This window comes from Nerophis ophidion, linkage group LG06, assembly GCF_033978795.1.
Source record: "Nerophis ophidion isolate RoL-2023_Sa linkage group LG06, RoL_Noph_v1.0, whole genome shotgun sequence".
NCBI classification, from domain to species: Eukaryota; Metazoa; Chordata; class Actinopteri; order Syngnathiformes; family Syngnathidae; genus Nerophis; species Nerophis ophidion.
This window is the reverse complement of record NC_084616.1, coordinates 1649319-1664327: the sequence shown is the minus strand read 5'-3', so window position 1 is coordinate 1664327 and position 15009 is coordinate 1649319. Positions and strand designations below refer to the sequence as shown.

General features: G+C 41.2%; 1 protein-coding gene across 7 annotated transcripts; it reads right to left on the bottom strand.

Annotated features, from left to right (window-relative positions):
- Window positions 1-4151: 4151 nt before the first annotated feature.
- Window positions 4152-14113, bottom strand: kiaa2013 (KIAA2013 ortholog). Of its 7 annotated transcripts, none has more exons than XM_061902405.1 (6): window positions 13986-14113; window positions 11607-12577; window positions 5555-8878; window positions 4950-5284; window positions 4570-4729; window positions 4152-4309 (listed from the first exon to the last, which is right to left on the bottom strand). In XM_061902405.1, exons 2-3 carry the CDS (start codon window positions 12562-12564, stop codon window positions 8019-8021), a joined length of 1818 nt encoding a protein of 605 aa, XP_061758389.1. In that variant the 5' UTR covers window positions 12565-12577; window positions 13986-14113; the 3' UTR covers window positions 4152-4309; window positions 4570-4729; window positions 4950-5284; window positions 5555-8018. The 7 variants fall into 7 exon arrangements, with proteins under 7 accessions (XP_061758389.1, XP_061758388.1, XP_061758383.1 ...); XM_061902404.1 differs by adding an exon at window positions 12772-12992 and having other exon boundaries at window positions 4950-8878; window positions 13986-14058; XM_061902399.1 differs by having other exon boundaries at window positions 4550-4729; window positions 4950-8878.
- Window positions 14114-15009: the final 896 nt, after the last annotated feature.

The following is a 15009-nucleotide window of genomic DNA, read 5'->3' as shown; positions in this document are numbered from 1 at the left end:
TATGAGTGTGAAGTCAAATAATAACTCGAGGCACTGAAGTACAGTGGAAAAGATTGTGAAACAAAAGGTAATATTTGCAATTGTCACTGTTGACTAAGGATGGCTGGCTGTTCACCTCTGGACCCAAACACTAATAAAAGTTCATTATTTTTGATAATAACATCACATTTTTATTGCAGCATTGAAAAAAAGATGTGATTATAAGTGCTGTCCAGTTGTCTGAGGCTCACTTGCAACTCTGACTTACAGCTGCAGTTACAGTTGCAGGACGCAAGATGGCAGTAATGACTTTAGTGCATCTGCTAAGTTTTTCATTTTTCCACGTTATGTTACAGCCTTGGAGTAAAAACTATTTTGTCCTCAAAATTCTACACACAATGCCCCGTAATGACAGTGTGTTTTGTTTTGTTTTGTTTTTCCATTTTCAAATGTTTTAAAACAAAAAAATGACATGTACTTACAGTAAGTATTCAGTCTTTGCTGATGTTAGACCAGTGCTTCTTAACCTTCTTCAATTAACTGAACTCCAGCAGTTTCATTTGCACATTCACCGAACTCTTCTTTAGTGGAAAATAAAAGTTTTTATTTTTTTTTCAAATTCAAGACAAAGTTATTGTTTTTTTTACTGGTGCACAAAATGAACCACCTGCAAATCAGATGGAAAATTAGAGGGAACATTGTTTTGGGGTATCCATAAAGTTTTTATTTTGGCGGTGAGTCAGGTGTGTCTTGCCCTCAGAACCCCTAAGGTTCGATGGAACCCAGGTTAAGAACCACTGCTTTAGACCAAACCCTCACTGTCTAAATATTATTGTACTTTCACCAACCAGTTATAGATTTTAAAAAAAAACTCTATCTAGGAAAAACTGCCTGAAAGCAGGGATGAGTACCTTGAAGGTAGAAAAGTGCTACACAAGTACAACGAAGGTGGCTGCAAAGAGATCAGGCAGGTATCTTTAATGAAGGCTTTCACTTTAATGTATCAGAGCGAGAGATTATTAAGAGGATAATTATCTGGTTGATATCAGTAATGATGACGTCATAGCAATGACTTGGATAACATTCTTTGTATCCCACAAAAAAGAAAAAAGCTCCTCGAAGGGAGTTTACCCGATCAGCCCGCGCATGCGCGAAGACCACGTCACTCCCTCTCTAACATTTATTGAGACGGGGCTTCTGTGACGTCACAATATTTCATGTTTTATTCACAGGAATAAAACATGAATTTCCTCACAGTAAAAGAAGAACAATATAAAAATGAAGAATGACTACCTTGAAAAGATGAAAGAGTTTTCCCGCCACAATTTCAACCACTTGTCATTTGCAATGTCTGACGTCAGGGGGCGCTACTGACTTCTTTAAATGTTGATTTCTTTTCCTAAACGGGGCTCTAAACTTACTTTTATATCTGCAGACTATCAAAGGGGAGACTTTTTTTAAATAGTCAGTGCAGTCAATGATGTGTTGGATGCAAAGGAGTTGGTTGAGTGTGTTTCTGTTCAGGTCTGTTAGGTTTTAGAGTACAAACTATATTCTTCAACCACGTTTGTTGTGTCTACAATCTTTTATACAAGACTTTTATTCAACTAAACATTGTCGTGTCTACAATCTTTTATACAAGACTTTTATTCAACTAAACATTGTTGTGTCTACAATCTTTTATACAACACTTTTATTCAACTAAAGATGACAAAAAGGAAGCCATGACCGTGAAAGTGTGGAACTTCCGTGAAGCAATTTGACAGGAAGTGACGGATCTTTCGCGCATGCGTGGACTGATCTGTACGGCGTCACATTAGTGCCAAAATTCAAGCGCACAAAACTTGTTAATTCTCCACTTCGTGCACGCGCGCGACTCCCTTTTGCGCGCGTGTGGTGGAAAGAAAATGAATAGTCCCACTTTGTGGCATACATTCAATATTTACATATACAAATATTAAATAAATACAGATATTTTTTAAAACAGACAAGTGAGGAAAGAAAACATATTGTAAAATATAATTTCCATCATTGACTGACATGTGTGGACTGCTTGTATGACAAGAGAGATATTGATCTTGACACTTCATCAACTATGTGATCTTCTCTCAACAGATGACACATGACCTTCTTCTAACACTTTTACATCAAATTCCACAACTCCACTAAATCTGGACTTTTTAGAACGTGTTTGTCGACAGGAGCTGTATCATCTTGATACATATTGTCGACAGGAGCTGTATCATCTTGATACATATTGTCGACAGGAGCTGTATCATCTTGATACATATTGTCAACAGGAGCTGTATCATCTTGATACATATTGTCGACAGGAGCTGTATCATCTTGATACATATTGTCGACAGGAGCTGTATCATCTTGATACATATTGTCGACAGGAGCTGTATCATCTTGATACATATTGTCGACAGGAGCTGTATCATCTTGATACATATTGTCGACAGGAGCTGTATCATCTTGATACATATTGTCGACAGGAGCTGTATCATCTTGATACATATTGTCGACAGGAGCTGTATCATCTTGATACATATTGTCGACAGGAGCTGTATCATCTTGATACATATTGTCGACAGGAGCTGTATCATCTTGATACATATTGTCGACAGGAGCTGTATCATCTTGATACATATTGTCGACAGGAGCTGTATCATCTTGACACATATTGTCGACTGGAGCTGTATCATCTTGACACATTGTCGACAGGAGCTGTATCATCTTGATACATATTGTCGACAGGAGCTGTATCATCTTGATACATATTGTCGACAGGAGCTGTATCATCATGATACATATTGTCGACAGGAGTTGTATCATCTTGATACATATTGTCGACAGGAGCTGTATCATCTTGATACATATTGTCGACAGGAGCTGTATCATCTTGATACATATTGTCGACAGGAGCTGTATCATCTTGATACATATTGTCGACAGGAGCTGTATCATCATGATACATATTGTCGACAGGAGTTGTATCATCTTGATACATATTGTCGACAGGAGCTGTATCATCTTGATACATATTGTCGACAGGAGCTGTATCATCTTGATACATATTGTCGACAGGAGCTGTATCATCTTGATACATATTGTCGACAGGAGCTGTATCATCTTGATACATATTGTCGACAGGAGCTGTATCATCTTGATACATATTGTCGACAGGAGCTGTATCATCTTGATACATATTGTCGACAGGAGCTGTATCATCTTGATACATATTGTCGACAGGAGCTGTATCATCTTGATACATATTGTCGACAGGAGCTGTATCATCTTGATACATATTGTCGACAGGAGCTGTATCATCTTGATACATATTGTCGACAGGAGCTGTATCATCTTGATACATATTGTCGACAGGAGCTGTATCATCTTGATACATATTGACCATGACCCACCCTGCTAGACTTCTGATTGGCCCTCAGCTATTTTCACCTGACCAATCAGAAAGGAGGGGCCGTGTAAGAATAACCGCCCACAAAGTGACAAAACAAAGACGGCGCGCGCACATAGGCACCGCGCGCGCGCAAAAAGGCGCCACGCGCGCGCACGAAGTGGAGAATCAGCGCGCGATGACAGTTTTTATGCGCTTGGCCGCCATAGATCTGGTCTAAACTTTCCCTGAGCTCGCTGCACACAAATAAAAAACATTCGCATTCACGATAGAAGAGATCACAGTTGCTATATTTTTAAAGGATAGCAACCTAGAAAAAATTGTTAAGATACATTTTCGATAAATAAAAATCTAATTCTTAAACTGAAACCGAAATTCTCACATTGATTAAAAAAAATAGGAAAGCCCTTAAATGATTATCTTTATCGGAGGAATAAAAGTTGTTTTAAATCAGCCCAGAGTTTTCTCATCCATTTGTATCGTCTTACTTTTTAGTTGACATACAATAGTGAACTCTCAACCTGGTTAATGATTTGAATGATTGTGATGTATTAGCAGGCTTGTGTTTGTGATGTCCGTGTCCTGCTCTTGGAAACAAAGGACAGAGGAAGACATTTCCTATTTCTCAAAGACAAGTCTACACAAACTCCAGTTAAATATACATTTTAAAAAATTGTTATTAGTTTTGGGCATCTGCTTAAAAGAAGCAGGCCTAAATAAAACACTGTTCAAAAAAAAGAGGACAAGCAGGTGATTTCTTGTTAATTTAATCGAGTGAATCATTACAAAACATCAACACACACGGAAGAAATCAACCAAGAGACGTCTGGCAAAGTGCTCAGCGCCTTGTGTCAGGATCAACTACACACCTGCATGTACAAGTACACACCTGCATGTACAAGTACACACCTGCGTGTACAACTACACACCTGCGTGTACAACTACACACCTGCGTGTACAAGTACACACCTGCGTGTACAACTACACACCTGCGTGTACAAGTACACACCTGCGTGTACAAGTACACACCTGCGTGTACAAGTACACACCTGCGTGTACAAGTACACACCTGCGTGTACAAGTACACACCTGCGTGTACAAGTACACACCTGCGTGTACAAGTACACACCTGCGTGTACAAGTACACACCTGCGTGTACAAGTACACACCTGCGTGTACAAGTACACACCTGCGTGTACAAGTACACACCTGCGTGTACAAGTACACACCTGCATGTACAAGTACACACCTGCATGTACAAGTACACACCTGCATGTACAAGTACACACATGCATGTACAAGTACACACCTGCATGTACAAGTACACACCTGCGTGTACAAGTACACACCTGCGTGTACAAGTACACACCTGCGTGTACAAGTACACACCTGCGTGTACAAGTACACACCTGCGTGTACAAGTACACACCTGCGTGTACAAGTACACACCTGCGTGTACAAGTACACACCTGCGTGTACAAGTACACACCTGCGTGTACAACTACACACCTGCGTGTACAAGTACACACATGCGTGTACAAGTACACACCTGCGTGTAGAAGTACACACCTGCGTGTAGAAGTACACACCTGCGTGTAGAAGTACACACCTGCGTGTAGAAGTACACACCTGCGTGTAGAAGTACACACCTGCGTGTAGAAGTACACACCTGCATGTACAAGTACACACCTGCATGTAGACATACACACCTGTGTGTACACCTTCACTGTGCAGTAATAGCATTCAGAGGTTGATTAGTCATCAAAGAGTAAGTTGCTGAAAAGCACAAATGTTTGAATGTATTGAACACACTTCTTGTTCCCAGCGGCACTGAAGGAGAAGTTTGCCTCTCATTCACAATGTTGATGGAGGACAGGAAGTCACCTTTTTATTTGTTGTAAATACAGAAGTTTGCCTCTCATTCACAATGTTGATGGAGGACAGGAAGTCACCTTTTATTTGTTGTAAATACAGAAGTTTGCCTCTCATTCACAATGTTGATGGAGGACAGGAAGTCACCTTTTATTTGTTGTAAATACAGAAGTTTGCCTCTCATTCACAATGTTGATGGAGGACAGGAAGTCACCTTTTTATTTGTTGTAAATCCAGAAGTTTGCCTCTCATTCACAATGCTGATGGAGGACAGGAAGTCACCTTTGTATTTGTTGTAAATCCAGAAGTTTGGAGTGGCCTATACATGACTTTATAGTGGAAGTATACATGTCTCGTAGTAGCAGTAGTACTCACTTGTAATACATCTTTCCACCACTTGTGGCAGTAATGCCAATGTCAATCAAACAGAAGTTGAAGTGCAAAAATGATGACTAAAGTAGTGAAGCTGTCTTGTCATTTGTTCATTTTATTAACAGTTCATTTAAGAACCATATGTTATTTATTTGTAATCAAGTTAGAAAGTGGGACAAGCGGTAGTAAAATGGATGGATGATATATTTACTTTAGCACTGTGCAATTGTATGTACATTAAAAAAATATATCAAATGTAAGAATATTACTCATCAGTTTTTTGGCGTGCCTTCTTATGCTGTATATTTATCACCATTTTTTTTTTGTAATCAGCCTGACCTAAGTCTTGATATTAATCTTTGTGATAAACACATCCTTTCATATCTTTTGACAAGGTTTATCCTGTTAAACTCTTAGTCATTTACAGGAAGATATAATTATAGAATATGAATAAAGAGTGAGATTACTAATTTGGTGCTAAAATTTGAGTGGGCCCCTGTGTGTTGGAAAAGTTGGGCCCTGAGGTCCAAAAGGTAAAGAACTGCTGACTAAAAGCATACATAATCCTTTCACAGACGCACAACGTTCACTTTCCCTTCAACAACAAGATGACTAATCATGCAGACTTGATGAGACAACAAAAACTACTCTAGGAAAAATGAACATCCAGAACCTTATGTTTTTGAACCTGAAAATGAGGAGGATGACCTACAAGTTTTAGAAGTTGTGTGCTAAGCAGATGCAGCTTTAGTCAAACACTAATCATCAAGTAGCAGTATAATAATGCAATCACTTACTGTACAATGTCTGCTATCCCTGGGATAAAGACTGATGGGATGTTTATATCTTCCTGTTTGGATGAAGATTTAATCATAATTCTTACAAAGCGTTAAAAAAAACAGTGCCGCAAACAAGCGTCTTTTTGTGCCTTTCTCGCCATCTCCGGGTCTAAGTTGGATGTCAAAGTGAACCACCTTGTCGGTTTATGTCCACAACCTTCTGCTATCCAGGTGAGAGGCATGATTTATCATCTAGAATTAACTTTCACCAACTCAGAGGACTTGAGCAGGTCAAGGGCTCTGTGATCACGACGCCGCTAAAAGTAGTTCCTCGGTGTTAGCACAAGTAGTAACAATATATACTCGGTTAATATTCAGGTCACAACATGTAAATGAAGTACTGTTGGTGTATTTATGGGCAGAAGAGTACTTGCATTGGCTACATTGTTAGCCACCTCGTACGTGTCGACTTTTATGATTTAGAATGCATTAAAAAAACATTTGTTGTCTTAAATGATTGTGAATGATAGGCAAAATTCCTCTAGAAAAGGTCTTGAATGTACTTTAGTCTCACAGCTTAAAAGTCAAAAACTCAAATTGTTGGTCATAGAAGATTGAAATGAAACATGTCTGTTAGAGAAACTTTAACCTTTTTTTTGTTTCCTTTCAAGTCAACATCACTTAGAGCAGGGGTGTCCAAACTTTTGACTTAGGGGTGGGCTCAAAAATGATATTATTACATACATTCAGGTGTGTTCATTTATTATTATTTATACATATACATATATATACACACACACACACATATTTTTATATATATATATATATATACAAACACATATATATATTCATATATCTATATATATACATACACACACACACTAGCTGACATATATATATATATATATATATATTATATATAATATACACACACACATATATATATGCATATACATGTGTGTGTGTTATTAATATAAAATATATATAATTAATAGTAATATAATTGGATATCAGGCGTATGTGAAAGTTTGACCCTTCTTAAAGTTTTGTAATCAATCAGAAGCATCAAGCAGCTAAAACGCACCAAACATGGATAAGTGTGGGGAGTTTTGCATTTTCCCATCATGCTTTGTAATGGATTGAAATGGGTGTCATTTAGAATTGTTTATGGTGCCTGGATATTAACATCCCCAAAGTTCGGTGTTATGTGTGTGTGACCATGTCCGTTGACATTTTTATTTTTTAGCACCTTGACTTGGGAAGGTTGTTTGCATTGGTTCATATAAGTTAATCCTGTGCAGATCATAATTTAAAGGTCATTGACCTGAATGACTCACGTTGACCACTAGATAGTTTGAACCCCCCTGATTTAGTGTGCTGAAATACTGATTGTAACTTGTAGTTTAGTATTGTTGAGGGACAACATTGAGTAAAGGATGTTGTGATGGGAAGAGAGAGATCTGTGCCGCCACCACACACACACACTAACACACACACACACACACACACGCACACACACACACACACACACACACACACAATTAAAAAAAAAAATCAGTTTGCAGTATTTTGCCCGCCTGCCTGTCCAGGTCCCGTCATACCTTGCTGCGGAAGAGGGGCTTGGCGCCGGGGCCGCAGTACTCGTTGTAAATGAGCTTGAAGAGGAAGAGGTGGAAGAGCGTGATGAGCGAGGCCACGCTGAACCAGAAGAGGAAGGGCAGGCCCGGGTACCTGTTGGCCATGTGCTCCTCGTGGGCCAGGATGGCCTTCAGGTGCAGCGTGTGGCGCAGGTCCTGCAGGTGGCGCAGGTCCGGGGAGATGTAGAGCAGCGGGGTGATGGGCTGCGTGACCATGACGGGGAAGGTGTGACCCTTGACCTCCGAGGTGAGCTCCACGGGCTCGTTGAGGCAGCCGGCCTCGCAGGCGTACAGCTTGACGGGCTTCTCCTGCGGCTTGACGGACACGTGGAGGAAGGGCTTGCCCTCGCCGTCCAGCAGGACCGCCAGGTTGATGAGGTCCCGGTTGTAGCGGATCCCCCTCAGGGCGTAGCTGTTGTGGAGCACGTCCGGGTCGGCCTGGAACTGCAGGTGGTGCTCCGTGAACTGCAGCCCCCCGAAGCTGAGCGCCATGCCCTGCATGGCCCCGTGGGCGCCGGCCGCCACCAGCGCCTTGCAGCCGCGCTTCTGCAGCGTCAGGGTCCAGAGCGTGACCAGCTGCAGGATCTGGGCGGCGCTGCTCACCCGCTCGGGCCACAGGTTCTCGGCGTGCATGGTGGCGTGGCCGCTGAAGCAGTGGTCGGCGTAGTTGAGGCTGGACTCCAGGGCGCCGCGCTCCTCGCTGCCCAGCCGCCGCTCCAGCAAGGGAGCCGCCCAGGACGACAGCATGTAGTACAGCGTGGCGTTCACCGTGCGGCTCGACGGCGTGTGCGAGTCCGTGATCTTCCTCATCTCCACGCCTGCACGGAGACGCTCGTTAGGCGGGGAAGAAGAATCCACTCATCCACTGCACCCGCCTGACAACTACGACGCTAACCGCTAGCTGACAACAAGAGTGTTCATCGAAAGCTGACAACTAACACACCAGCTGCCAAATAATGTGCCAATCGCTAGCTGACAACAAGAGTGTTCATCGCAAGCTGACAACTAGCACACCAGCTGCCAAATAACGTGCCAATCGCTAGCTGACAAGCACAGTGCTAATCGTTAGCTGTCAATTATCACGCCAATCGCTAGCTGACAACTAGAGAGATAATCGCTAGCTGATAACTAGGAGGTTAGTCACAAGCTGACAACAAACATACTATTTGCGAGCTGACAACTAGAGTGTTAATCACTAGCTGACAACTAGAGTGCTAATTGCCAGCTGATAACTAGTGTTAATCACTAGCTGACAACTAGCTTTAATCGCTAGCTGACAACTAGAGAGTTAATCCCTAGCTGATAACTAACACACTATTTGCTAGCCGACAACTACAGTGTGAATTAGTAGCTGTCGCTAGCTGGCAACTACAGTCTTAATCACTAGCTGACAACTAGCTTTAATCACTAGCTGACAACTAGAGTGTTACGTGGACCCCGACTTAAACAAGTTGAAAAACTTATTGGGGTGTTACCATTTAGTGGTCAATTGTACGGAATATGTACTGTACTGTACTGTACTATCTGCTAATAAAAGTGTCAATCAATCAATCAGTAACTGACAGTTAATCGCTAGCTGACAACTAGAGTCTTAATCACTAGCTGACAAGTAGCATGCTAATTATATATAAATATATAGTTATAGCTGAAAAGTAGAGTGTTGATTGCTAGCTGACAAGAGAAAACCTGGAAAAAGTAAAAAGTTGGAATGGACAGAGCTGAAGTTGTGGCGTCCAACGTGAGAACAAGTTTCATCCAGCCCAGAGGAGTTTGCTAAGTATAGAAATGAGCTGAAATGTTACAATGAAAGAACCTGCTGTTCTAAAAGTGTCCAGTGGATGTCGCAAGAGCCATTCTTGATATGCCCTGCCCTAGAGTGCATGACATCAGAGGGGGCGGAGCTATCTGGCAACACTTCCTGTTTGGACACTAGGTCGGGGGTCGGCAACCCGCGGCTCTAAAGCCGAATGCAGCTCTTTAGCGCCGTCCTAGTATAAAAATGTATAAAAAATGGAAAAAGATGAGGGGAAAAAATATAAAAGTTATATTTTATGTTTTAATATAGTTTCTGTAGGAGGACAAACATGACACAAACCTCTTTACTTGATATAAAGCACACTGTTTTCATTACACATACTTCACTGATTCGAGTATTTGGCAAGCCCCGTTTTGTCCCACTCATTTTGGCAGTCCTTGAACTCACCATAGTTTGTTTACATGTACAACTTTCTTCGACTTTCTAAGACGTGTTTTATGCCACTTCTTTTTCTGTCTCATTTTGTCCACCTAACTTTTAATGTTGTGCATTCATGCACAAAAGTGAGTTTTGTTGATGTTATTGACTTGTGTGGCGTGCTAATCAGACATATTTGGTCCCTGCAAGCTAATCGATGCTAACATGCTATTTAGGCTAGCTGTATGTACATATTGCATCATTATGCCTCATTTGTTGGTATATTTGAGCTCATTTAGTTTCCTTTAAGTCCTCTTAAATCAATTTATATCTGATGACACTATCTGTATGTAATATGGCTTTTAATTTATTGCGGCTCCAGACATTTTTGGTTTTGTATTTTTGGTCCAATATGGCTCTTTTAACATTTTAGGTTGCCGACCCCCCGTCTAGGTACTTATTATTGATAGTATACAACATGAGGACTGTTACCTTCGTGCCTTGATTGTCAAACATGTTGGCAATGTGACATTTCTAGCTCAAAAAAGGCCTAAATAAGTTTTATCCCCTCCTGACTTCACGTGTGGTTAATGAAATGAGTTTAGTTGCAGATGATGTACAGCACCAACCATATGTTAGTGCATCAGTTGAGAAATATTAGTCAATTACAATAACAACATTGTGGAGTTAAATGTTGATATTATTATTCATTTCATCTTCTGATAGATTAGAATTTAACACCAATGGGAGCATTTTAAACATCTGTCAAGACTTAATTCCACCTATTTGACCAATGAACAATATCACATCATTTATTCAGAAAGTCTAAATAACGACAAATGAAGATAGAATATCATAACCCGCAACATTTAAAAAAATTATTTGTACATTATCAGAATGTGCTCGTTCTGTTTTTAAACAAAGAAAACTATCTGAAGTTGTCTTTATTTCTAAGTTACCATGCCGTGATTTTACCTTGTGAATACATTTGATTGATATTGTTTATTCACACTGTGTTTTTAGATCGTATATTGGCCTTTTGTATTAGATGTCATTTCTTATATTTTAACTGTGTCGTGAAGCACTTTTTTGTCTGTGAAATGTGCAGGACAAATAAATGGGACTTACTCCATGTGGACCCCGAGCTAAAAATGACTTTGACACCCCTGAACTAGAGATTTATGTGTTGAATAAAAAATATGCCAAATGAATCACATTTCTAACATTTGTAACAAAACTTGAGGGGAGCTTTAAAGGGTTAAAAAAATATATTGGTTTTGAAAGTGAAAAACATCAAAATGGTTGAATTTATGGACAGCCTCGCTCTTCTAGTCACTGACATGATTAAGTTCAATTTTGAGAGGGTAACTCACCGGAAATGAAGAGGTCCATCCAGGCCTGTTGGTGGTCTATGACCAGGTCGTCCACGTTTGCCCTCAGGAGCTCTCCTAGCTCTTTTTTGGCTTCATCCCTTAGGCTCACGAAGGTCTCGTCCAGCTTTGAAGGCTCGATGGGCTGCGAAGTCCTCACCACAGACACGATGTTGTCCGTGTACTCGGAGTTAGGAAAGACCTGGATCCTGCCGCTGAGCTTCTTGGTGACCACCACCACCAGCACCATGCGGTTCTTCTCCAGGGAAACTCGCCCTGACGCCAGGACGATCTCCTTGTTCTCCACTTTGTCCACGCTGGTGGAGAACTTTCTGTCAAAGTCCGTGGTTTTGGAGGACACCTCGAAGGTGGCCGGCTTGTCAGTGGGGTTGTTGATGTGGACTCTCTGAAGATAGACGTTGTGTCGGCTCCTGTGGGCGATAAACTCCTCTCTGATGGTGACGCAGCCCCGGGAGGACTGCGCGGCCCCCCGTGCGGCACAGCGGACCGATAGCACGGATCCTTTCCGGAACCACATCATGGTTGCCCGTGCTTCAGCCTGCTGGCCCTCCAGATGAACGCTCGCAATGGGGGAATAATCCACCTGGTGGACCGGGGCTGACCCGGGCTGTGAGGAGGACGCCACCCACAGTTTGTTGAAGTCAGTGTCAACAAGAATGTGGCCGTTGCCCGTTACAAAAGGTGTGTCCACTTGTTCCTGGGATGTGCTGTACAAACCCTCCCCGCGTTCCACAAGGGACTTCCACCTGTGGATCTCCGCCTCCAGACACAGTCCCGCCGCCCCGCCGGGCATGGCCGAGCCGCTAAAGAAGCGCCACTTGCGCTCGGCACCCAGGTACCAGTAGAAGATGAGGAAGATGAGCAGTCCCAGGATCATTCTTCGAGCCCAGCTGCTCGAGAGCAAGCCGGGGAGCCCCTTGAGTCGCTGCTGGAGCCACATTGTTGGAATACCACTTGAAAGTCACAAATAGAAGCAGTTAGAGAAAGTCATTGTTGAAAAACAAGTTGAAAGTCACAAATATAAGCAGTTATAGAAAGTCATTGTTGGAATACCACTTGAAAGTAAGACTGGGCGATATATACGATATATTGCGGGTTTGTCTCTGTGCGATATAGAAAATGACTATATTGTAATATTGGAGTATACCTTCTCACGCAGTTGCTTTTAGCTGCGGGCAGTACACTTCAGGCTCTTCTCACTCTTTCTTGTCTCTCCTTCTCCACAGACAAGCAGGCGCACATTCTTACACACGTCACATACTGTCACCTCATACCTCACATACGTGTCCACCCTCGCAGAGCAGAGAGGTAGCAGACTGGGCTACGTTAGCTGCTGACGTAGCCGTACCGGAGAAAGAAGGTGCGGATCTGGTAACAAATGAAGGAAGACTTAATTCCCAATAAAAACTGCAGGGGGTCCATCGTCTGGCTTCAAGCGGGAATATGTCGAACAGACAACCATAATTTGTCAAGTGTGGGACCAAAGCGTTGCTATAAAAAGTACATTACTGGTAATATGTAGAATCATTTGAAAAGTAATTCGCTAAAGAATGAAGATAATTTAATAACGTCCGTAGTAACCTACCACATAGTGAAGGACCAATACTATTTGATAACCTATTATGCAGCTCATTTTTATTTGACACTTAAAATGTCTCTGACAATCTTGCACTTTCTGTTTTGGAAATGACATGAATGTTTGTGCCATTGCTTAATAACTTTAATAAATACACTTTTAGTCAATTGACTTGGTTGTGATTTCCCTCTCTGCATGAAAGTTTAAAAGTAACATATATGAATGCAGTATGGAGAAGAATGTTTGAATGTAGACACATAGAATCATCATACTGCTGTCATTATATGCATCAAGTGTTCATTCAAGGCCAAGGCAACACATCGTAATATATATATCGCGATATGGCCTAAAAATATCGATATTTAAAAAAGGCAATATCGCCCAGCCCTGCCTGAAAGTCACAAATGGACGCAATTATAGAAAGTGATTGCTGAAAAACAAGTTGAAATTCCCAAAAAGAAGCATTTAAAGAGAGTGATTGTTGAAAAACAAGTTGAAATTCACAAAAAGAAGCATTTAAAGAGTGATTGTTGAAAAACAAGTTGAAATTCACCAAAAGAAGCATTTAAAGAGAGTGATTGTTGAAATTCGCAAAGAGTTAAAGAAAGTCACCGACTGCTAGCATGTTAGCTAAAGTGGCTAAGCTAGCGACATGCTACATTGGCTAAGCTCGCGACGTAGTAGAAGCAGCGTTATTGTACATGCTGGCATCTTCATCTCAAGGTGAGTGTGAAAGTCACAGCTGTGTGTCATGACAGGCTTCTTGTGTGCTTTTAAACACTCACGCGTCACATTGATCATTCTTCTCAAACTGCTGCTAGTCGCCGCTGACACTTCCGCTTTTTGCAACTGTCGCAAAGCTCGGTGTCGTAAAGTTAGTCGCAAGGTCGTAATTATCGTAGGTGAGCGCATGCACGTGTTGCAAGGGGAGGCAACATGGGGCGCTACTGACGAGACGCGGGGCCGCCATCTTGGAGTGGTGATCCGCTCCAATCAGTGCAATACATTTGTCAGGAGCAATGAACTGTCAGCGCATTTCCTTCATCTTACCTCACTGAATACCACTCATTTTCACCCCCTTTTCTCTCATACGTGTAGCTATGATAAAGGACACATGTTTTATTATTCATAGTTTGCTTAACAGTAATAGAATATTCTTATATGCTTTAAGTGACCAGACGTCCCAGATCAAAACTGGGAATATAATCCCAGAGAAGTGTGTAAAAACAATCAGCTATTTTGAAGTTAAAGAAACAATATGATGAGGTTATATATATACATGCTACATTAAACAATGTATGAATACATTAGATATATCTATATATATCTTATAGACTGTTTCTCTGTTTCTGCAGCAGCAGAGAGTTTATTCTCTCTTGACACTTTGTATTGATATTTTCTATTACTTCCTTCCCTTAAATGATCATGTTTACATTGATTGTTTTATTTTTATTTTTTTTCATATGTCGCTTTGGATAAAAGTGTTTGCCAATTACTTAAACATATATAAACACCTGAAAGTCTTTATATCCGCTAAAACCACCAATCTGTTTCACTGGATTCAGAATGGAAGCAAATTCTGTTAGTATTTGAATGTTGTTACTTGAAGATTTATTCCTGGTTACAATTATACTGTTAAAAAAGTATTTTATTATATTTTGTAACTTTTACTATATCAGATTATATTATATTATACTGCGGCATGGCGTAGTAGGTAGAGCGGCCGTGCTAGAAACCTGAGAGTTGCAGGTTCGCTTCCCACCTTTTGAAATCCAAGTCGCTGCCGTTGTGTCCTTGGGCAGGACACTT

What these genes read in the sequence shown, in the direction of transcription:
- kiaa2013 (XM_061902399.1), bottom strand. Translation starts at nt 12,564, where the DNA reads ATGTGGCTCCAGCAGCGACTCAAGGGGCTCCCCGGCTTGCTCTCGAGC. An exon ending in GATGGACCTCTTCATTTCCG is followed by an intron (nt 8,879 to 11,606) that starts GTGAGTTACCCT and finishes GTCTCCGTGCAG; the next exon opens with GCGTGGAGATGAGGAAGATC.